The sequence below is a fragment of the Oreochromis niloticus genome, linkage group LG5, assembly GCF_001858045.2.
Source record: "Oreochromis niloticus isolate F11D_XX linkage group LG5, O_niloticus_UMD_NMBU, whole genome shotgun sequence".
Lineage (NCBI taxonomy): Eukaryota > Metazoa > Chordata > Actinopteri > Cichliformes > Cichlidae > Oreochromis > Oreochromis niloticus.
Window position 1 is genome coordinate 25,962,700 of NC_031970.2, and position 24,417 is coordinate 25,987,116.

The 24,417-nt window shown below is 39.0% G+C and overlaps 1 protein-coding gene across 3 annotated transcripts in view; it reads right to left on the reverse strand.

The window, feature by feature from the left end:
* cpne5b (copine Vb) overlaps positions 1-24,417 on the reverse strand; it is a 132,561-nt gene that overhangs the window by 32,339 nt on the left and 75,805 nt on the right. For all 3 annotated transcript variants that reach the window (XM_025907371.1, XM_025907372.1, XM_003441525.5), the window contains 3 exons: positions 18,801-18,864; positions 5,912-6,015; positions 4,677-4,781 (listed from right to left, as the gene is read on the reverse strand). In XM_025907371.1, coding sequence (XP_025763156.1) covers positions 4,677-4,781; positions 5,912-6,015; positions 18,801-18,864 — 273 coding nt within the window. The remainder of the gene's footprint in view (positions 1-4,676; positions 4,782-5,911; positions 6,016-18,800; positions 18,865-24,417) is intronic.

Sequence of the window (24,417 nt, forward strand, 5' to 3'; positions counted from 1 at the left end):
ATGCAACACCACACTGGCTGAAAAAAAAAGTGTCCTGTGACTGGAGGGGAAGTCAGCCAAAATAACATACGGCTGTCACTGAAATATTTACAGTCAGCTGCCATTGGAAGTTTAGGATTTAACAAAGACACTGAAACACAAATGAAACAGAAGTTCCATTTTTTCATCCCCTGATCGGAGAGTTTGAATCGCTGGAATTTCATAGATTCACGCCTAAAGTGCACATCACTACAATGTAAACTATTTTAGGGACAAGGCATAGCCTGGAAAGCTCAACATGGTCTCACATTTAAAACCTATTAAAATAAATGGCATGCTGAATAGAGTGGAGAGACCGTGTGCAGCACTATTTTTTATTTGCCTTCCAGTGGCTGTTTGTCTTGTTTGGAGGAGAAAATCTTGCAGGAAGTGGGACGGATGCTTTACTTTTAAAGCGGAGACACTGTGTCTTGCTAGTCTTATTCATTTAGAGATGCCACTTTGGAGAGTCGTGTTAAACTTCAGCTTCTCCTTTTGTCAACTGGTGCAACGACTGGGATGAACGTGAGTACAGGAAAGCAAATCAGCAGTCGGTCATCCACTGACTTATGGAGGCAAGGTGTAGAGATACCTCGATGTCTTCGTCAACATGAGATGGGCTCAGAATGAGACACATTAGAGTATCAGATGCACATAACAAACAGCTGGAACTACAGACGCTGTCTCTACACCCTGATACACTCATGCCAGAATAGGGAAAGTCTTCTGCACTTGCTCCAGATGTGGAAGGTTAGGTTGACATTATGTTGAAGGCAATGTTTGAAATACTAAGGCCTCAGGCTAAGAGATAAGGCCTCTCTGGGAAAGGCATATAATGTAAGAATAAGTAAGAAAACAACACATTTACTTCAGGTTATTGCTTTATCCATGTGTGTCATCCATCGTAAAAAAAACCCCATTTATATTCTGCAAAAATATGCCTCTGTGTTGAAGTGTAAAAGTTGGTGTATTGGAAAAGAATTATTCAAACTGCAGTGGAAGAGACTTCAGAAATAAATCATCATAATGTGCTGTACACCAAACAGGTGGCTTAAATGTCCACCAGGTGTAGCTTTAACGTCACTCCAAAGACAAAGAAAACACGAATTAAACAGAAATGTCATTAGCTAACAACATATTCTCAGAAAACTGAGAATATGGTGTTAGCTAATGTTAGGCATCATATAGAAACAAAAGATTTTTTCATATTTAAACTATACATCCTGGGTAGAAAAATACTTTGTGATAGCTTAACAAGCTACATTATACAGTACATTTTTTCTACCTGACCCTGTAAGTAATAGCCCTGCCTGCTAAATCACAAATTAATCCCATTGTTTTTGAGAGCTGAGTTTAAGTTACCTAACCATACCCTGGCCTGATTACTGCCAGACTTTTTAAATCAAGAAATCACTTAAATAAAACGTGTCTGAAAAAGTGAAGCAGATTAAAAAATCTCAAAATGTAATGCACCATGCCAGAAACTAAAGAAACAGCTGAGAAATAAAGTCTGGAAAGAGTTACTGATGAACCCATGAATTCTGCTCTCTACCAGAAAATCCTGAAGGAGAATGTCCAGCCATCAGTTCACGCCCTGAAGCTCAATGACACCCAGTTTTTGCAGCAGGACAATGATCCGAAACGCACCAGCAAGTCCACCTTTGAATGGGTCAGAACAAACAAAATGAAGGTTTTGGAGTGGCCTAGTCAAAGTCCAGACTGAAATCCAATTGAGATACTTTGGCACGACCTAAACGGGCCATTCATGCTCAAAAATGTGGTTAAATTAAAGAGTGATCTGAAAGACTTGCCAACTATTTCAAATGCTTGATTGCAACTTATGGATAGCTTTGTTCCCTTATTACCTGAAATCATTATATAATCATCTGCATTTTATATTTACTCAGGTTATCTTTGTCTAATATTAATTTTTTTGATGATCTGAAACAGGTAAGTGTGACAAATATGTAAAAAACTAAGAAATTCGGAAGAGAGCAAATATTTTTCACGGCATTAAATACCAGCCATTTCTGAGGGCTCAGTCCACAGATTATATCTTTATATGGCTCCATATATTTATTCTAGAGTAGTGTTGCATGATTTACAGTTCCAAATAATCCTTATTTATCTCTGATGGGCCTCGGTGCATTCCCACAGCTCATTCATTGTCTGAATCGAGTTGTTTTCAGCTCCTCTCCCTTTAAGCCAACTTGTTCTAATTGGCTGTAACTGCAAACTGCAAGATTCAAAACCAGATTTTAATTATAAATGTTTGATACTTGTACAATTTTAAATAGGTCTGGACAGTATTAGATGTGTTTGTTGTATCTGGCTCTTTGCATCACATTAACACTTCAAATATTTGGAAGGTTTCCTTCACTTGATGTCTGTAAGCAGTAATTGCATACTGGCTCAAAATGACTGACAGCCTAAAGAACTGTGTTTGCTGACTGGCAGCCTGGGCGATAATGTACCGTGACAGAGGTTGTAAAGATTATTTATTAAAGAATCTTGCAAACTATGTAATTAAAAATACTGACAGGCCTCCCCATTGCCCTCTCACAGGAACACGAAAACCAAAAAAAGAAAAAAAAAAAACACTGACACACAAAGTTGATTTCTCACCCACTCTCAAATATATAACCTGTTTATAGCACTGTCTTGGTGATATTTCAAGACACACAGAATCTCCTGCTGTTTCAGCTTTTGGCTTGTCACATTTCATTATACTGTGTGGGCATGTGTGTATGCGTGTTCATGCTTTCATAGCACAGGAACATTTAAGGAAGTGCCTTTGATGTCCAGCTCGGTCCCTTGTGTATGATTGGCTCTGACAGGGTAGCGAGCACTTCTTGGACTTCTGTGTGATTGGCTGGCTGACACAGTTTCGGCTAAAATTTATCGAAACACATCTTGAGGCAATCCGACTCATCCATAAAATCAGAGTCATCGGTAGCTCTGTCCCTTTCTCTTTCTTTAGGATTCATCTCAGTTTTCTAAGCACACACCAGGTTCTCAGCATTTTCTGTAATTACTTTCACTGCATACAAAAAAGATAGGACAGACACCTTTGAGAGAGATAGCTGAGAAAAGAGAGAGAGAGAGAGGCAGGAAAAAGATGCATGAAATATCCCCCCCCACAAAAGTGATCTGTCACAACTTTTTTCGTCTATCCTCACAGCTTCTTCATGATTTAGTTTGTTTTCTTCTCAGAACTGTCTTCTAAATTAGAAACAGGCAGATACCCCATGAGGAAAGGGAATTCATTACTTTTCTGACACAACATATCTGCATTAATTACGTGCCAGGAGGGAAGAGCAACCCATCATTATTTTAGATATTTGGCAAATAATGTAATCCAGTGTAAAAACAAAGAAAGAGGAAGAAGCCTGAATCATGACAGTGTACTTAAAATGCTTCTAAATTCGTAAACCATCATATTAGTCACGTGGATGCTCTTTCATTTTTTTCCCCCATCGACTCACAATTTGTTAAGCCTTGTGTTGTCTGAATAATGAGCCTTCTGTTTTCACCCCACACATATGTGGTTTACAGTGCTAACAGTAGCTTGGCCACTCTTGAAACAATGGCTGCTTGAATTAAGACACTGACAGCTGACAGTCTCACCTCTAACCTGTAACTGCTATTTTGCTAAAGTATTGCAGAAAGATTTTGGCTGAGGCTAGCTAACAATTATTTAAAGTGTTGGTTAAAAAAAATCTGGCTCAAATAGTTTAGTTTGAATTCAAACATAGTTTTGATAACTTGATATTATGATAAAGGCTAAAAGTGACAGGTCTCAGTAAGTCAGTATTCTTATCAGCTGATGTTTTTTTTAGCAATGCTAAGTCTTAGACCTCAGTTACACGGGCTTAGGGACCAGTTAGCAAACACAAAAACTCCTTGCAGTTGCTTTGGTCATTAGCATATTGCTGTAGTTTGCATGGACAATAGTGACTAGTCTGCAAATACTAGCAAACTACTACTAAGTTTTACTCCTTGTAGTTTCACTGTAAGCTTTAGTGAAACTTGAAAAAGTGCAATTTAAACCTTTGTTCATATTCAAGGTGCAAGTTTCACTGTGATGGCAAACAGTCTCCATTTCTGGTTTCCATCGCACATTTCACAGTTTCACTAAAGCTTGGCATGTAGTTTGCTAGTGTTTGCCGACTATTCAGCATTTTCCTTACAGACTACGGGTGACGATTGCAAACATGTAATCTAGCAATCGCAACAGGTCAACGATTATACTCTTCCCTAGCAACTGGCAGTTACCAGAGTCAATGACTGGTCTCTAGGCATGTATGAATGGGGCTTTAGCAATTCATTTTACAGCGACTGTCAGCAACTTTCAGCAACCACTCACAGCCAGTCAGCAATTGGTTGCTAACTGGTTTGTAAGCCCATGTTGAATGATACCTTCAAGAGCAGCATTTTTAACTGTTTAATTTTATAAGAGATAAGCTTGTTCAAAGAGAATTGTAAATTTGTTGCTACATCACCATCTCTCATTTCAACATTACTGACTGTTCATGGTGTGTGTATTATATTTATTATCAGGTAGAAAGAGAGGGTCAACAGACCCAAATGCAGCAGTGTGGGGAAAACAGCAGATATGCAGATAAGAAAGTGTAAAGTGGGAGCAGATTGTGTTATACCTGTCATAATCTCCATTGCAGAGTGCTCGTACTGGGATGGTAAAAGGCTGCCACACTGGGTTTAATGTGTTCTTCACCACCTCTGTTTTGTGGCAGATAGTAAACCTAGAGAAGGAGAACAAATGTTATCAAATATATTCAAGAAAACAGTGAAATAAAATGTGTCCTTTGTTGCTTACAGAAGCCAGAGATAAATACAAAACTATGCAAATAGGAGGGAAGAAGCAGGTAATGTAAGAGATGTGCAAAACAATAAAGAAAATCTTGCAGTCTTAAATAGGGCTAGGCCAGTCTCACATATTTTAGACCATAACGAATAATTTTATATTTTGTCTAACTTTTTAATTCCCTATCTTTGACCGCAGGTGAGACTATGATATGCTAATGGATTCCTTTGATATCTAAAATGTTTTGCAGAGCAAAAACCTCCTAAAAAGTAACAACGTATCATAGTTTTAATCCTGCCTTTTTACCCAAAGGCCTGGATTACTCATGCACTACTAATTGCCTCAAGCCTTTCAGACCCCTGTGACTGGTTTAACCACGAGCCTCTAACTTTTACCTCCTCTGGCCACCAACAACAGATACTTGTAGCATGCCTATGGGGATTGGTTTCCCAAGCTGTTAACATAAAGAGAAAAATGCATGAAAAAAAAAAACTCAAACTAGACTAACACAACACTTGGTAAAGCATCTGTTGGCAGATAGCGCTGACTCCGTGACAATTGCAAAGCCCTCTGGGAGGCTAAACAGCACTCTGGGAAAGCATGAGGAGATAGGAGAGTCTTGTGCATCCCTACGTGAATTGCCTCAGAAACTGTTTTTCCTGTTGGTTTAAAAGGCAGGTTCAGATGCAGTGTTTTTCTTTATCTGTTCATTTTATGCTTCTTACATTAATTGCCTCTTTTTCCAATTTGCTCTCCTGGAGTGTTTTATGTAAGGCATAGTCATGGGAGTTGTGGTTGTGGTGTGAACTGGATAGATGCCTCTGTGCACAGCTTTCTGGGGTGTACGCACCTCATGAACCACTCCAGCTCCTCTCTAATAGTCATAAATTGCTGTTTCTGTCTGTAGTGTTCCATTAAATGTTGTGCATTTCAATCATGGACTTAACATGGCAAATGCAGCACCTTTGAATTACACCACCGCACCAAGACTGGAGCTCCATGGATTATGTCTCAGGAGCCTTCCTCAAACGCTTCCCAATGCAAGACAAAATCACAAGCAGCACTCACGTTCCATCCTCGTTGCTTCTGTAGAAAACCATGAAAGGGTCCGACTTGCCAAAGAAGTCCTTTTTGTCCAGCTTGTTGGCACAAAACTGCATGGTGGCACTATCCTGTAGGGATGCATGGGAATGTTCATCGTTAGTTCTTTGTGATTTTATTCATGGTGGCCTATTTTTGATCTCGCTTCCTACTTCTCCACTTTTATCTTCACAGCTTGCAGGAGGGCAACAGATGGATGCAGCTGTTTGTGCATCACACAATAGGATACTGAATACTGCATGATGAAAAAGCATCTTTTCATTTCATGTTTTCTGACATACTGTAGTTTGTGTAGTTGTGTATATTCTTTACAGTGACAGTCAGACATCTGGACTGTCATTGTTATTGTCCTTTCTGTGCTTTTTTTGTTGTTGTTTTTTTAAACATTACTAAAGACATCAAAACTGTGCGTCTGATAGCAGCTTTGCAGATTCTTGGCTTTGCCTCAACCAGCTTCGTGAGGTCGCTTCCTGGAGCTTTCCCGACGGTCTTAAAGGAATTCACACTTAATGGTGAGGACTTGTTGGCTAAATAAAATGTCAACAGTGTCACCAGGAAAGACCATCACACCTCCTTTTGCACTGGGAATCGCACATGCCGATACCATCTGTTCACACAGCAGTTAAAATATGACCTTCAACGTCTGTTTCCTCTTTTTCTTCTTGGCCTAGCCTTTCTCTTCTTCTTAGTATTATCACTATCCTGGAACAGTTTCACCATAAAGGCCTGATTCACACCCTCTCCTTCTCCTTGATGCTGAGATGTGTCTCCTACTTGAAATATGGGAAACACTGAGGGTGTGACTGCAGGAAAAAACTGGCACATCAGCTTACAGGTTGAAATTCAAACCACTGATTGAAATACTTTTCAAATTAAAAGTTCACATGCAATCTTCCCTAATAAATGCAGATTTTTCTGTATCTACTTTTAGGAAAATCTGACATTTTTGTCTGACATTCATGGAAATATAGAAAATCTCACAAATTTAAAAAAAGAAATGCATTTTGCACCTATGTATTCATTACTGACATATAGTCACAGTTACTGGGGTTTTCAATGTACATTCAATTTAAATTTAAGTCTCTCAATCGATTCCACTTGTAGACTCATAAATAATTTTGTGAAATCATAACTTGGAACATGTTCTTGTATAAACATTACATAATTTTATCTTTTTATTTTGATAATTGTAATTTTAAAATGCTTTCTGAAAAAGTTCTTTCTTGTAAATCGAGTGCCTAAATAAAGATTAAATAAAATTAAAAAAATATTAACAATATTCAGCTTTTATGTGAGTTTTATGTGGGCCCTGTGATGGACTGGCTGTCTGGGTCCAGTGTGCACTCCACCTGCGGGATACACCAGAACCCTCTGAACCCAGAAATGGATAAGTGATTAAGAAAATGACTGGCTGGGCAGCTGAGTGCATGGATGGACAGACGGATGGAGACTTTGGTAGATTTTCAAATGTGAAATTTAATGGCTCTGGACTTTTTCATATTGACATTTCACATAGACATAAGACACCATCTAACTGCTGAAGATCAGCAAAAATTAGCTTCAGTGGGAGTCTAAAAGAGTTAGGACTCACTCTCTGTCCACTACATTCTCACACATACATGCGCTCATGCATGTGAGAATTCTCGACACTGCTGCTGAAAAGACAAAAAGCTTATTTCTTCAGGTATAGTATAATATTTTGGCAAAATCCTTTCCATTTATTTATATGAGGAATGGATTTAGACATATGACTATCTAATGCTTTAGTCTGCGTAGTGTAAATGTCACCTGCTTATATGGTCTCGCTCTGTCAAGCTCTGGCACTCGGCCTAGAGTCCACTCCAGCTTTATCTATAAACACGACCTAACGATCCACCACGCGCACACGTGTGTGTGTGCCCGCAGACTTTGTAATCAATGTACCATATCCATCTAGCAGCAGTCTTGCTAAAATTAGTGTCGTCTGCTTACCAAGTCTAATTCTAGCATGAGTAATAGTCATCAAGCTAACGTCTTCTGATACCTGTCACAGCATCTGGAATGCGTCAGATGCTTCAGGTTCATTTCGGCCTCAGAGGAACACCAAACACAAAGTATGCTTTGAGCTTGGGGCTTCGGTTTGTGTAATATGTTCTGAGGAAGGTTGGACGCACTTACAGGGACCTTTTATGCTTTTCCATCAGAATTTCATATGAATTGAGACATGTTAAAATGAATCCCTGTGAGCCAAGAGTTCAGGCTTTCGATTCGAACCTTTCTTGTTTACACGGTCACATGAAGTCAGACTTTGACTTATAAGATCACACGGATAACTTCCAATAATATCAACAGAGCAAGTGCTGTTAAAAACAGTTTTATTGGAACTTAATGAAAACATTTGCGCTGAAACGTATTGTTATTGTTGGCAGATAACCAGTTAATGGGATTCTTATGCTTACACCCTGGCATATCTCTAAGAGAAATTAGCTGTGAGGGTGGGTGACCTACGGCTATTGTGGATAAACAAAGATAAACAAACATTATACACCACAAATAAATCAGAGGCCAGCAGCAGATGCTGTGAGATTAATTCTTACTGCAAAACAGCTCGTATTCTTCATCTGTAGTACACCCACTTTCTCTAACAAATGGGCCTGATTTTGCATTTTCTCCCACTGCTGTTTATCATGAAACGTAGCGCTTTTTAAAGCTCCAAATATAAATCACTTGTCCGCTGTTTAGCATTGTACTACTACTTGTTTACTGCTGCCGGTCCGTGTTCTGGGCTCTCCCTGTGTGCGGAGATGGGGACTGACAGAGATGGGGCCTGACTGATCTCTGGCACATGAGCTGTAGCTAATCTCTGAAACACAGTGGGTTCATTACAGTACATTTAGATGCTATAACAGTAGATTGCTGTTGTTGTCAGAGCCTCAGGCCTTCCACTGGGCAGCCATGGCGCCACTAATGATAGCTTAATAGCTTTTTAATGTTGCAGCTTGCACCTCATGTTTGGTCATGTGCCGAGTGGCAAATCAGCAAAAGAATGTGTGCGAGATTGCAGATGTGACAGGCCGGGTTTGAGAGTGAGGGCTTGAGTGTCTTTATACACAAATGCATTTTAATTCCTGTTTGCATGTTGCTACAGTGTCCTCTCACTATTTTTTATCAGACACGGGCAGGCACGCAGCAGCGCACTCAAGAAAACATCACATCCAATCCAGCAGCCAGAGAGGAACTTTATCTGTATTCTGCCCTCAGCCTGAGGACACACGCACACTACATGACTGGCGTTTGACACAGACCTCCTACATTGAGCTTACTCGCTCACTCACTTTCATTCTCTTAAAAAAACACTCTTTTAATCCTGAGGGAGAGTGCTGACACCCACACTGCTTACTGATTGATGCACAAGCATATGTATGAGTATGAACGTGAGAAGTAGAATTTTTTTTGCTGTAGCAACAGATTTCATTTCATCTCTGGCTCTTTCTTTTATCCCATCCCTGGATACTCGATGAATATTTTCTATTTCAACAAGTGCCTGACTTCAACAAGTTTCCTACTGCTCGAGCTCTCAGTTCAAACTGCACTCGGCTGTAGCACACTTGCATTTTTAAAACTCTGAAGGCACATATTGCAGTAAAAGTGTGTCCGTGCACCTTATAAAAAATTATTAATAAACTGGCCATAGGCTACAGGACCACAGACAGAAATTTACATCAGTTCCAGGGCAGTAGGTAGGCCCGAATGGTCACACTAAATTAATTCAATCAATAATTTTTAACAACAGTCTATGTTCTGCTTTACAACACTTTCCCAACCCACTGACTGCAAGCATGTGTATGCTGCACGATCTGATATCGTCGTGTTGGTGTTGTTCCCAGATCAACATAGTAAATGTTGTTCCAGGATCAACATTGCAAGTGACCAATCAGAATGTTGTGACGTCATACTTTTGCGACTTCGGGAAAAACCGCTGTAAAACAAAAAACTGTACTTAAGCTGCGAGAAACCGCCTCTGTCCGCCGATCAACGGACCCTGACCCTAACCCTAAGCCTTTAATAAACGTTAAGCAGAATTGATATTGTCCTTGCAACATTGGAATTTCATAAATGCACGAATGGCTTGGCGCGCCAAAGAATAACGTCACAACAATGTGATTGGTCACTTGCAATGTTGAACCTGGAACAACATTTTCATGATGATCTGGGAACAACACCAACACGACAATATCAGATCATCTGTGTATGCCCGTGCATGCTGCATAAAGATAATCAAAAAATACACAAGTCCTCAACTCCTTGTGCACCTCTGCACCACTTCAGCTGCTCCAGCTACTTTAAATCACTTCCTTTAATTCCAGTTCAAGTTAAGATGCATAATGGATCTAATCCACTGTATCAAAACAGAAACCCTTTAATTTGCCCTTTTCATGACCAGCAAGCTACTGGTCATGCTCCGGTCCCAATGTGCTACCTCTGGGTTTTGTGCAGACTCTTCCACTGCTGTTTGCTTTCTGGATTTTTTTCAGATGCCACATTCTCATCAGTAGTGAAAATATTTACATGAATCACTTTCACGCGGAACTTGATGTTTGTTCTAAGCACAGGTTTGAGGTCCACTGTGAAACAATACCTCCAGGGTTTGTCCTAAAAGTAGCAGGAAGGTGGAGGCAGTGTAGATGTCCACAAGGAGACAACTTTGAAGGAGATTTTGGCCTAAATGTTTGGCTGCTATCGCCTGTGAGGAAGATAGCATTCAAAACTTGTCCCCTGCTTCCTTCAAAGATTTTTAATCTGTGTCCAGTAAAATGAAATGCATAAAAAATAAAGACTGAAATAGTAAATATTAACCCTCAACAGAGTTTGAGAAATTTGTAAGTTAAGTTTCAATAACAGATGCAAGGGTGTACTAAATCAAAGATATTCTCCTGATAAAGGTTGTTAAACTGCTCCCAGAAATCCAGTTAAAACTGCAGTCTGGGATTTGTGGGGTTTATTTTACACATCTGCTACGGCGTATCGACAGCAAGCTTTCAAGCAATTTAGCAGTTGTTTGGTCCTGAAGGAGTTTTAGGGATCCAGCTGCAACCTGACAATTTGTGTTCATCTAACCCTCAGTGAAGTCCTCTAAATATAGCTGGAGTTGCCTCACAACCAATACCGACCTTGTCATGTTGCCCACAGCTTCTTTAGACCATCTAAAGATGCTGTAATAAAACGTTTAACAATAAATAGACAGCAGATCATATTTTTTTACTGTTCTATTAATATAAATGTTAATGTAAATTAATAGCAATGCGTGTGCATGAGTGTGTGTGTGTGTGTGTGTGTGTGTGTGTGTGTGTGTGGGTGGGTGGGTGTGTAGCAGTGTTGCTGCTACTTTGAGTCAGCAAGTAAAGACACCAAATCTCCGAGGACTTGACAGGCACATAAAAGCATTTATGATGACAGCATGTAGAGGATATTAAATATGCATCTGCTTCTGCCTCATTAACACTCTGAGCCACAAACACACACACTTCTGCACTCCTGCTTTGTGATCAACAGCCCTTTGCTAATATGGAGAGAATCGTATCAATATTTAACTCGAGGGACAAAGACTAGGTCGAGACACATTCACACCCGCGAGGGGAATAAAAAAGGACTGTTTGTGTCAGAGCAGAAAGAGTTACTGACGCACTAATTATGAAAAAAGAAGACAAATTAGCAAATGTATACTATAAACTAATTTATTAGAAACACATTGGCCTGAATTAGTGTTAGCCTGTGTGTTGTTGGGGTTTAACGCAGAAAAAAAAGAAAAAGGGGCAATCAGCAAATTAATTAAAGCCCCAATTGATGAGTCTGAGAGGAAATAGTGAGTCAAAGGTGGGCTTAACAAGATCCAAAGTATACGCTGCTGTTAGTATGTTGTCCTTCTGTGTTCAGTGATGTATGAGAGCACAGATTTATGATCGCTAACATACATGATCATATTGATTGTCCAGTCATTATAAACTGTGACAGTTATTACACAAACCCACTTAACCCACTTCCTAAGTCTGACATCATCTGGGTCCAAACTCTTCTTCAGTTCCCAAACTCAAACAAACACTGTGGCATCACTGAGAATTTAAAATAACCCAATTCTTTCATCTCCAATAAAGTGATGAGTGTTGCTGCTCTCCCAGATATACTAAAGTTTAACATCCAAGCATCCATGAAAAAAGAGGATTTAGGAAGTTTAATGGGCTTAGAAGTTAGCAGGAAGTTAGCTTGCTAGTTTCAATTTAAAGATGGAATGATATAAAATGCTATATATACCATATACCATAGTTACAGTGATATACGTAAACAGAAGCAATGTTTGCAGGGAGGTATTGAAGTTAGGCTAGCTGGTATATAATCGTATTCTACCTGGTTGCTAGCTACAGAGCTACTGTTAGGATAATATAAACACATTAGAACAGCAAAGATGGAGGATGACTGCTAACGTTTTTCCCCTCAGTAAAAGTCAGTGTGAGGGTTCCTGATGAGCAGAGACAAAAGCTGAAAACGGACCGTCCACAACACGCGGTTAGTCACTAACATGCTGCTGCGTGGTTTGAATTACTCACTCTGAAAAATACCTGATCCTAAGCTTCATGTCCCCACTGAAATGGTTAGCCTCAGAGTGATTATTTTCTGAATCTTTCAAATATTTGGTGCCTGGTTAACTGTGAACACATGGGCTGTAGTTCCATCATAAGCTTTTAAAAACTGAGCTTAAAAATGTGCAGCACATGATTATTGCTAATAAAAAGCCAGACAGGCCAACAGTGATCACTGATTACTTTTAGGGGCTTGTTTATTATATTAAATAAAATAAGATAGAATTACAACACTAACAAGAGCCTCAGTGAACGCAGTAGGAGCTTGGACCCGGAAGCAGCGTTGATCACAAGTGAATAGCTAATATCTTACTGTTTCTTTCCTCTGTTCTTGCTTGATTTATAGCTGCAATAAATCTGAATTTGTGCTCTATGTTTTCATGATGGTTTGTAGAATTTAATAAGTTTACCAAACAGTGTACATGAGTGGAATTATGCAGAAGCAATTTCTCCTCCACACACAAAGCATCTTCTAATGACCCCATTCCCAGCCGCTCCAGGTTTTTCCTCCTTTCTACATTTCAATACTGTATTTTCCATTTTCCATTTGTTCTCTGCTCACGCTGATCGAAAACCTGTTCCACTTTGCTCCACACCAAATGTTCTGAAGGCTGCCCTTCAGATGTATTGCACAATCTGAAGTGGAATTTAGAGGCATCAAAGAAGATTTTAAAAAAGAAAAATGGAAGCACGGCAAGTGGAGGCGAACAGACGAGGAGGCTGCCATTCGGATTTAGGAAACTGCTCTGCTCAGATGAGAATGTTTCGTCCTCATCACAATGACAGAAAGATAGAATCAAAGAAGCAAAAAAGACATATATATCGGGGCCTGTCAGAAAGCAAATGAAGTTCCTGGCTGTTACACACGCAAAGAGTAAACATCTGTACTCTTAGTAAGGAAACTTCTCCACTGGCTGTTTTGGTCAATCACACAGATGGCAAAATAGTCGGGCAGGCAGTTAAATTTGTGCAATTAAAGCAAAATGAAAATCCTCACGGGGATCTATCAGCTTTTAATGTGGTGGAAGTTTCTCTTAAAGCAAGCGCAAATATAGAGATGCTGGGGGCAAAACCAAGCTTCTGTGCTCCCACTTTGTGAAGAAAGAGTTGCCTTATTGCCAGTGGGATTCAGTGATATAGTACATGTATTGGAAGAGATTAGGTGGTCAGGGTTACCATGAGGATACTGTATACATCCAGAACTGTGTGCAAGAAAAGTCAGCACACTACCAAGCGAAAATGCCCCCGTTAGATTTGGAGGGGGAGCGGCCACGTTGTCAGAAATCCTGCAGGATTTAGGATCCCCGAAACATTTGAAATTTGCATGAAGCCATAACCACCCCCGCAAATTGGTTGCTTCGGGTGTGTTGATAGCGTCAGCAAGTGGGTGTTAATCAAATTTATGTGACCTAATATTTTTATATTTTCCATGTTTAGATAGCAGCAAGAAGTTTTAATAACCAGCACACGGAGTTGGTGAAATGTTTCAGTATACTCAGATTGATTACTTTGCTCCATGGCTCATAAACCTGATTAAATAGGAGAACAGTCTTGTCTTTAATTGCTAGCTCCGTTTCATAAGCTCTCATGGTATTTTGTCCATATGCTTCAGATTTATCAAAGTCAATCTGTTGTGGAAATCAGAGACGAATAAATAATAGAACATATTTTATTCGGGGTTGCATTTGTTTTGTTTTTGTTTTCTTTTTAATATATTAGCCTTTGTGTAATCAATAATAATTCAATCAGGGTAATACAACATGGAATGTTTCTGGCAATACCTATTTTGTTTATCTAAAAGTTGCATATGAAGACACGGAGCTTCTGAGAAAGCGTTAATAATGGGTAAAAGAAATGAATCAAGGTCCGGCCACATTAAAGAACACATCTTCAACCATTCCATGTTTTTCTTTAATTTTCTTTTTCACATTTAAAGCTTAATGATTTCATCCCCGAAAGCCAGTGTCACCCATAAGGTCTAGTGATATAGACTAATTGCGTCCGTAGACCGTACAAAATATAGAGAGAGGATGTTTCTGTGGGTTAACATTCATTTTTTGGCATGAGCCAGCTCTGGTCTACAGCATCACCAACTGAGGGGTGAAGATATATTTTTTCACTGTCTTTGATCTACACTTAAAAGTCTGCTACTGGCATGAGCACAGTGGAGTAAGAAACCTTATACTGAGAGATAAAATGTAGGGGAGCACACTTTGATTCATTTTGCACATACTGGGTATGTGCAAACATTACTCCCACCCTGGTAAAGCATAATAATAATTATGTTGTGGCAGTAGGTCGAAGTAAAGAAAGGTTATAATAAAGTTCCACCCTGAAATTGAGATTATCACACACTAGGTAGGAAACTCAAACATTTTGATTCGATAGCCCATGAGCTTATAGGTTGCAAGAGACATTAACAAAAAAAGCAGTAATTAAGAGGTCCATAAGAGGTCGTTAATAATGCTGATTGCAAAAAGAGAACAGAAGTTGAGGGCGACAATGGTAAATGTGGAGCCACATGCTACATTGCATTACATCCCAGTATAACGTTTTGCTGTTATTCAACATGTCAAGAGACTCTATACACACGGCCCCTTTGCAGGACCCCAGACTGCATCTTCAATGTACTTGCATTTCTTCTAATATCCATATAAGAACTACAGAAACTACAGTGAAACACTGTAAAGCCTTTCCAAAGTTACTTGATCTTTGCAGTACTTTTATTGTTGTTGCAGCACTTTACGTATGCAAATGAGGCTGATAAAGTTTAATCATTTATGCGAACAGAGGTATTAAAACTTCCTGCTGTAGACTGTGTAAGCGAAAAGACTTAAAAAAAATACTGGCCCACCGCACGCTCGCTTCTACTGGGACTACATCATAAATAGAAACTGGTAATAACGCCAGCTCATGAATACTTAATTCATGTTAACCTCTTAAACCTTGCCAGACCCACCAGCGAGGCCATCATTACAAAGTCATGTTCACAAAATCCAGTGGACTGTACTCAGGTCAAGACGTTGTTGTCTCTCCAGGGATAGCAAATGTCTTAGGCTAAATTATAGAAGGAACAGAGAGAGAGAGAGAAATTTTAAACAGTCGTCACACAGACATGGTGAAGAAGGTAAGTGATATATAGCAGAGTTTACACGTTGTTTGGATTTTCAGGTTTAGTTACAGGAATAGGCATTTTATTATGAAAAAATCTGTTGTCTATGGCTGAAGACAAGGCTATAAGAGTGGAAGAGTGAAAAGGTTTAAATACTCAGTCTATATAGTGTAGCACTATATACATTTGCCCGACAATCAAAAGATCACTGAATTGATACCAGGAGGAGACACAACTGTCTCAGGGGGTTGGGAAGGGCATCCGGTGTAAAAAATAGAATATGAGGTGACCTATTTTGACTAACTTTGAGTATAGTTCTTGACTGTAATAATCTGAGCTAAGAGTTTCTGTAAAGATCTCTAGGATAGCTCAGTATTAGTAGATTTTTTTTTCGCAGTACTTTCGATTACAGATGAGTAATAATGTTGTAATAGTAAACAGACTAGAACGTTATTATCACTTCATTACAAAAGTAATAGGAAAGTCATAAAAGTATTGCGAAACTACCACATGTTTCCTCGACTTTGTTTTTATAGGTTATTAATTTGGCCTTACAGGCATTTTGGTGCCCTGATTGTTGGTTATTACACAGAAATTATCAGGTAATATAATTTCTGTTTATCAGGCGTTTTCAGGTAATAAGCCACAACATTAAACATATATATTGTTACCTTCAAACAAAGACTAATACTGGGGAGATAAGAATAATTTCAGCATTATGGTCATTTTATCATCATATTATTATTAGCATAAAACAAAATTACCTTATTATTTATTATAAGGCTACTACCACAGATCATTATATATACTGTATATATTAAAAAAAACAGATTTTGCCATTTTATTGCTAGCAGGTTATTATATTGTTACTATACGTTTACTATACTATTACTAATTTGTTTTGCCTTATGCACATACATTTGCTTCCACATTATTATGCCCAGTTTCTGCCCGGTTACTTACAAGTTACCCGGTTACATTAAGGTCAATGTGATATTGCTCTGGCATAATGTTGATTTGAGAGAATTACATGGATACTACTTTGGCAGCTAGCACAAACTTGCTAATTCCACATTATTACCTTTTTGTTTCCACGTAATTACCCCACTATTACCACATTATTACCTTAGCTGTGATTGAAAGTGTGGCTGTTATTTTTACACTGTGTCATTTACTATAAGTGACCCTTTCCGCATACAAACTCCAGCCTGTGCAGGTGACCTAAAATTTAACAAAACATTTTGCACAATGCTTCTAATATGAGTACTGACTGCAGTTGGTGAACAAGTGTGTGAAAGAGACAGTATACAAATGTGTTGTATGTGTGTGTTTATGCGTGTGCATCCCACAGGCTGCAGGGGACAAGGTCAGGCAGGACGGCATTTTAATTAACCATCACTCGGTCTCACACTATCATCAGCCAAGCAGTTTTTATAGCTAAGAGCTGGTATACACCAGGCGTGAAATAATCCTATATTGATTAATTTCAGTGCCTTTGTGACTGTTTCTATCTGTTTGATTGTGTCTTTTTCTCTCATCTAGACACACTCTGTGCACGCAGAAATGTCTGTTTCATCATCTTATCACTGCCCGTTTGATCTTTCATTTTCATTGTGCCATTTTTTCTTTCCCTTTCGCGCTCTCTGCGTTATTCCTTTTCTCTTTGGACAGCTTCTTGTATTCACATGTTCCTGTTTTAATCTGTATGCTGGGACCCCAGTGAACCATTTAAAATCTGTATACCAGAGTTGGCTGAGGAGGCATTCAACATTCACCACATCATGTTCTCGGGTCCTTTCATTAGAGAGCAGGTCAGCGCGCAGTGTGTAACAGCCAGCAGCCGAGTCTGTGTGCGTGATAGGTTGGGGGTTTTTTATACATTTTTATACAGATGGGTAGATGTGCATACATCCAGACTGATACACAAACGGTACGGTTGCACCAATGACTTGATTAGCTGATCATCAGAAAATAATCTGCAGCGTTTTTATTGCTAACTAATGAAGGTTCAAGCAGTGAAACTGCACAGGTGCCATACTGAGTTCTAACTTTTCTTTTGTGTCTTCATCCTTATTTTCTTTCTCATCTCATATTCTTTTTTCCCTTGGATGCCCCTAGGTCTATAAGGGAGCGAGATGAAGTGTGGTACTAGAGATCCCTGATTCTTTCCACTGAGTTATATGCTTACACGCGTTGAGAATTCTAGCATCACCAGTAGGCATTTTGAGACATCCAACCATGCATTTTCTTCCGCTTATCCAGTTCAGGGTCATGGCAGTGACTGGAGTCTACCCCAGCTGTCACACAGTGAGGGGTAGGGTACACCCTGGATAGGTCACCATTCTGTCACAAGGCCAACCCATAGAGACAGAGTACTATTCACATTCACATCTATGGCCGAGTTAGACACTCCAGGATAGCGGGCTCATGGATTCAGACCCAGGACCATCTTCCTGTGAAACAACAGAACTAACCAGTGCACCACTGTGCCATCCATATTTTAACCATATGTTCAATTTTTCAAAATTAGGTATTTTCTGCTGTGAAATTTTACTCTTCCTCCATTTTCAAAGCCAGTGGATTATACAGTCAAGGCTGACAAAGAATCTATAACAAACAAACACCTTTGCCTGAGGCCACATTTTGAGAATATAGATTTCTCTTTGAGACATATAAACTATTCGTGTAATAATTCATACAACCATCATTTTCGTAGAAATTGTAAGAAAAGTTGTTTAGATTAAAAATAACCATATATTGCACCTCATGGGGAACAAAGACAGACAGTAGACAGTATCTAAATGCATACAAAAAGATCTATACATAAAAAGATGGATACTGACAAAACAGGATGCACAGACAATTCTTGAGTCAAATTAATCAACTCACTACTGGGATGAGCTGTTGAAATTATTTCAAGGTGACCAGTACAAACTTCTTACAGCTATTATGGGGTAGTTTCTTACAGTGGACAAAAGGATGTTTCTATTAGCCTTGGTTTCTTTTGTCCCTTCCAGCTTCCGTGTTGCTCTATCCACTTTATGTGTGATGTCTGTTTAACCAGGCTTTGCTAGCAGATGTTTGCTTGCTAATAAGTGTTTGGCAGGGGGGATTATTATGGTTTACTCACTCGGCAGTTGCTCAGCTCCTCTGCAGTCAGGATAATAGTGCCACATTTCTTTCCTGGAATCCCTCTGTGAAAGGAAATCAAGAAAACAATAAAAGCTTAACAGAAATCAAAGAAAAAAGCATCTTTTTTTCCCCCCACTTATTGGCTTTTAATTGATCAGTGAGGCTGCTGTGGAAATCAAGGCTAATTTGTGTAGTTTCTATCTCTAAACAAGTTCTCTTGACTATTCTCAACAACAAACTATCCAACTATTCAAGTCTAACTCATGTTTTCTTAGTTTTTATTTGACTCTGACGATTTTAATCAGCACAGACAGATGTTTCATCTTAGCCAGTCCTGTTTAGAAGGATTTAAAAATATGTGTTGGCAGTTTTAGATGTCTTAATCAGTCTTTAGGGGATACGGATAGATACCACATAGATTTGTTCAACTTTTAGGCTGGTGAACATGTAGCAATTAGGGAGCAGAGATGAGTTCTGGTTTGACTTGAATGGATTTTAGTTTGTTTGCTCTGACTTTCTAATCAGCACATGATAGTTCATATTACAGATGATCTCATATAGAGACAGTCACTGATGCCTTAATTTTCTTTCATCTTGGCTTCATTATTAGAGCTATTACTAAGTTGTAGTGACAAGTCAATCCATCATGACGTCACCTGTTCAGAAAACTGGATTAAAGCTTTAACCCTGTAACACCATTTTTGAGATCTTTAGATCTTTAGTGTGATTTTTAAAACTCATGCAAATTGATATTTTTTTATAAGGTATGTTAGAAAAATGTAATTTGCTGCTAATCACTTCATGGTTCGGGTTTTACAGGGTTAAATAGAGAGCGAAGAAATGCTATAAAAGCAGATAGACAAGCAGAGAAATCATCGAAATGCCCATTGGGTACACATGCTTTCGAATACTTTTCTTTATGTTGCTGGTAATGTCACATAATTAATTGTATTATCGCTTGATTCCTTGCTCAAAGCTAAACTATTCTCTGCTTGGCAGTATTATAATGTTATGCAGATTGAGTTTACGTGCTAATTGACATGCTTCGGATCCATTTTCATCAAATCTCAATTTCAAAGAGAAAAAAAGAGATTCACAAGATTTTGAACATCAGGAAGGCCATCAAAGACTCTGCCCCCTTGTTTCGCTTATTACACTCACTCAGAGAGAGCGTGGGGAGGCAATGGTCTGTTCCTTTGAAGCCTACACATTTCAGTCTTTTCTCTTACTTTATGTGATACAATTCTGTTTGATAAGAAATATATATATATTTGCCTTAATATCTTGAGAATGTATGTGTTGAAAATTCTCACATCTTTACTCCAATCAAGCTTTTCCCCATGAAATAGCTTTGGAAATCAGTGGTTGTGGAATGAACATTACCTTACAGATGAACATTGCCTAGCTTTACAGCAGAATAGCTATTAACTGTCTATACGAGAAAGAAAGGAAATCAGTTCACGACTACTGTACACCAGAAGGCTATAGCTGGTGAACTAACCCCAGCACTATTTACTCCCTCCCACAATTTTATTCTTTAGGTTTTATTCAGCTCCTTTAGAAGAGTTGATATACTGCCATGGATTTACTTCAGCCTTGTTAGAAAATCCAGAAAATTGAAAATCGTGACAACTCCATTAATCAAATAATTTTTTTTTCACAAAAATCTGGTAATCATATTGGACTCAGGGCCGCTTGTGTGTGGAAGAATTCATCATTGCTGGTGTCACTCTGACCTCTTAATCCTGACTGCAGCGCAGACCTCTGCACCAGTTTTCAAGCAAGAGAAACCCCATTAATCACCTCGCTTCACTGGCTCCCTGTTAGCTACAGATTGAGATACAAACTTCTTTTTGTGTAGAAATCATTAAATGGTCTTGCCCCAGCTAACTTTACTGAACATGCTGTCAGAGACCTGAAATTCTCTGCTCCTGCAGTGTATTTGTGTCTTGGGATTTTCTCAATGCAAACGAGGTTTAATTGTTCCAGATTTGTCTGTGTGTAGATGTTCTTGAGTATGTGACAGTAAGGTGTGATTGTATTATAATATCACTATTTTGGAACAGTTTTCTGTCTCAGCTGTTGTACCATTGTGACCCTAAAGTTTACTGTTATTAAGTTGGAACATGTTAACTGTGTAATTCATGAGCTGTTTATTTTATTATCCGTGTGGGGCAGTACTGTGTTTTATTTTACAGTAACAAGTAGTGTAAGGGATTAAAATTTGAATGTACTAATGACATTATAGTCAGTTACCCCCATAACAGTAACACAATTAATGAGCAATGTAAGACAATTCCTTGCTGAAGAGAATTTGTAAAGTAATTTAATTACTTTTCCAAATAATTTATACAGTTGTGATCAGAAGGTGGCAAACACTCTTCATGGGCATTAATGTCATGGTCATTTTGGACTTTTAATGATTGAACGGTTCTTTTTCCAAGGTAGAATTATTGTATAGTCGATATCTCCAATTCCTTTATAAACAGAAATTGGGTGCAGCTGTTTGAATTAATTTTGGATTTTTTTCTACACAGTCTCAGACATATAGAGATACTCCCTCCAATCTTTTAGTAAGCGGTGCTGAAGGTTCTACAGTGTCAACACTCATGGACTGATTAATTAGGAGAACAATGGGAACTCAGTAAAGATCTAAGAAGCTGTTTTAGAGCCATATTTAAATAACTTCATGTTCCAAGATCATCAGCACAAACAATTATATCTAAGTACAAGTTCTTTGACTTTTTCACCACTTTGGAAGATCCAAACTGTTACCATCGGATTAGGATGTTTAGGAATAACCCAGGAACCACCAGGGCTCTGGCACTGCTGGAACACCAGTGTCACTATACATAGTGAAGGGAATTTTACATCGCTCTGAACTAAGAGGGTGTTGACCAAGAAAGAAACTCCTACTCTAAAATCAGCACCCTCAAGCCTAAAATTTACTGGTGCCCACATAGAAAAAACAAGTGTTTTTTGGAAAAAAAATACGTTTTGTTACCAACTTTCAAGCATGGTGGTGGTAGGGTTTTTGCTACCAGTAGTAATACTGCATAGCTGAAAGTGTATGGAATAATAAAGATGGAAGATTATCTCTAAATTCTTCGACTTCACCTCAAATCAACAGCTAGATGGTTGAAACTTGGACACAGGTGGATGTTCCAACAACACAGGGATTTCAAACACACATCAAACTGAATTGTCAGGGAACGGCTGTGTGCAGGCAGGAGGGGACCCAGATGCAGACTCATAGGCGGAGACCACTCAAAACACTGCTATATTGCAGGCGTGGAAGATATACAAGAATAAACTACACTGGGAAATGCTAAACTAAAACACGGGGAGACACACAGGGAGACAGCCATGAGGGAGAACGCGACACAAAACTGAGGGAGACGGGGACATAAATACACAGAAGGATAACGAGGGACGTGAGGACACACGAGGAGCACAGCTGACGCCTATAACTATAACGGGACAGGGGAAGACCAAACCCTGATGGAGACTATCAAAGTAAAACGGGAAGTACAAAGACATAGACTGGAGGGGAAGAGAGAACACGGAGGAGCACGAGGGAGAGAGGCAGACATGACAGCTGGGAAAACAAGACGGAAAACATAACTAAAGAAAGACTACTAAAGAACCAAGACATAACCGAAAATACAGAAATATCACAAGGAAACACAAAACGCTCGGTCAGAAGGACCCAGAACCCTGACAGGAATTGGTAAAGCAGGATAACATTAAGCTTCTGGAACAGTCTTCCCAAAGCCCTGACCTCAAGCCTATTATGCCTAAAAGCTGAGTGGGACCAGGAAAGCAACCAATTTAACCAAACTCTGGAAACTCTGCCAAGAAGAGTGGTCAAATATCCAGCCAGAATAATGCCTGTACAATCATTCCACTCTGTAAAAAGAATAGTTTGAATAAGTCATTAAAAGCCCAAAATTACCAGGGCATCCATGTATATGATGAGTGCATGTAAACCTCTGACAGCTATTTCTAAATAACTACATAGCTAAAATCCTTACTGTGTTATATTAGTTTGATAGCACCTAAAAGCAGGTTTAAGTTCAGGTGAGTTCAGCTGAATTTTTGCAGGGTCTTTATCTTACACTGTAAAGTCATTGTCGTGCAAAACTTTAAAGAAATATAGCATAACCTATGTGTGTTTGGTCTACGAGGGCAAAGAGTTAAAAAAAAGTCTGGAACCATTAACAATCTCTCATACATCTTAAACCAGGAATGCTTTTGGGGTTTTTTAACAATTTCTGTGATTTTGTTTCTTTTCCAGCTCACCTTTTCTGTCTGCTTTCTGTTTGCTCATTTACAAACAGGGTCTGATGTATTGATTTTCTGATAATGTCGCCACGTTTGGTCTGCCTGATCGTGCTTTGGATACAATAGATCCAGTTTCCAATGCCATGCACTACCACCTTAGAAACCTTAAGTCTAGCCATGATTTGACGTCAAGAAAGCCTCTATTTCCCTGGAATAGCGATATGACTTGGAACCGCGTTACAGGCAATGTTTTGGCGAAAAGTAAAAGAACAACCATATATATGACAGGTTTGCATGAAAATATGATCAGACCCACGTAAAAGACCACAACATGTTTTCATTTTTCCTGTAAACATGTTTTCTGGCTACTAGTTTTATTTTTTAAGGTTTTAATAATGCATACTGTAAAAATGAATTCGTTTCAATTAATGATGTGAGTCTTCATTAATTATTGAAAATGTCGATGCTGCTTTGACGTAAAAAGCAGGATGTGTCACTGTTTTAAATATTTAAGCAAAACCACAACCTTTCCCTAGGCCTAGTCACATGTTTTTAAAGTTTTAGTCTAAAAACACATGAAATACTATTGTTGAAGGAGGCCCATGATATTTTAGACAAAGCCTAGAGTTACTCCACTCACAAGTTAAACCCCAATGACGCTTGCATGAAATATTGTATTTTCAGCTACAGTTTACTGAAAATTTCAGAAAATGATTGATGGAATTCACTTATGTTCTCAGGTCTTTGCACAACATACTAATGTCAAAAGACTGGACAGAGTGCTCTCCAGCTGTGTGTGTAAGTGCTGTCAGCACTGTTGTCAGGTGGTTGTGTGTACGTGTTTGAGGAGGCTGATGGAGGCTTTTGAAGCACACTGTAAAAGACTCCGATCGATCCTCAGGTGGGGAAACCATCCTGGTTGCTTTGCTGAGTGATGCAACAAAAATGTGAGCGTTTGTTTTTTTTTCACACGCGCACTCACGCAATGTCTCTTGGCACCAACTGACTAAAAGGGGGAAAAAAAACAGCTTTCAAAAGACAAATGACACTATATTTACATCAGTCTCTACTCATTTCTTCCTTCAGCTCGTGTAACTAAATCAATTCCCTCTCCCTGAAATAGGCCATTAACTTGGGGCCACTGAGAAAGTAAAATCAACAGACAAAACAGTTTACAGTTGCTTGAGTGGAACTGTGCAGTGCTGACAAGCTGCATGGTAGCTGCAGAGCAAAGCCACTTTAGCCACAAAAAGCAATATTTCCTAATTGCTACCAACATACAGTACTATATAAAAATCTTTAGTCACCCCTCACTTCTTTGGGCTTTGTTT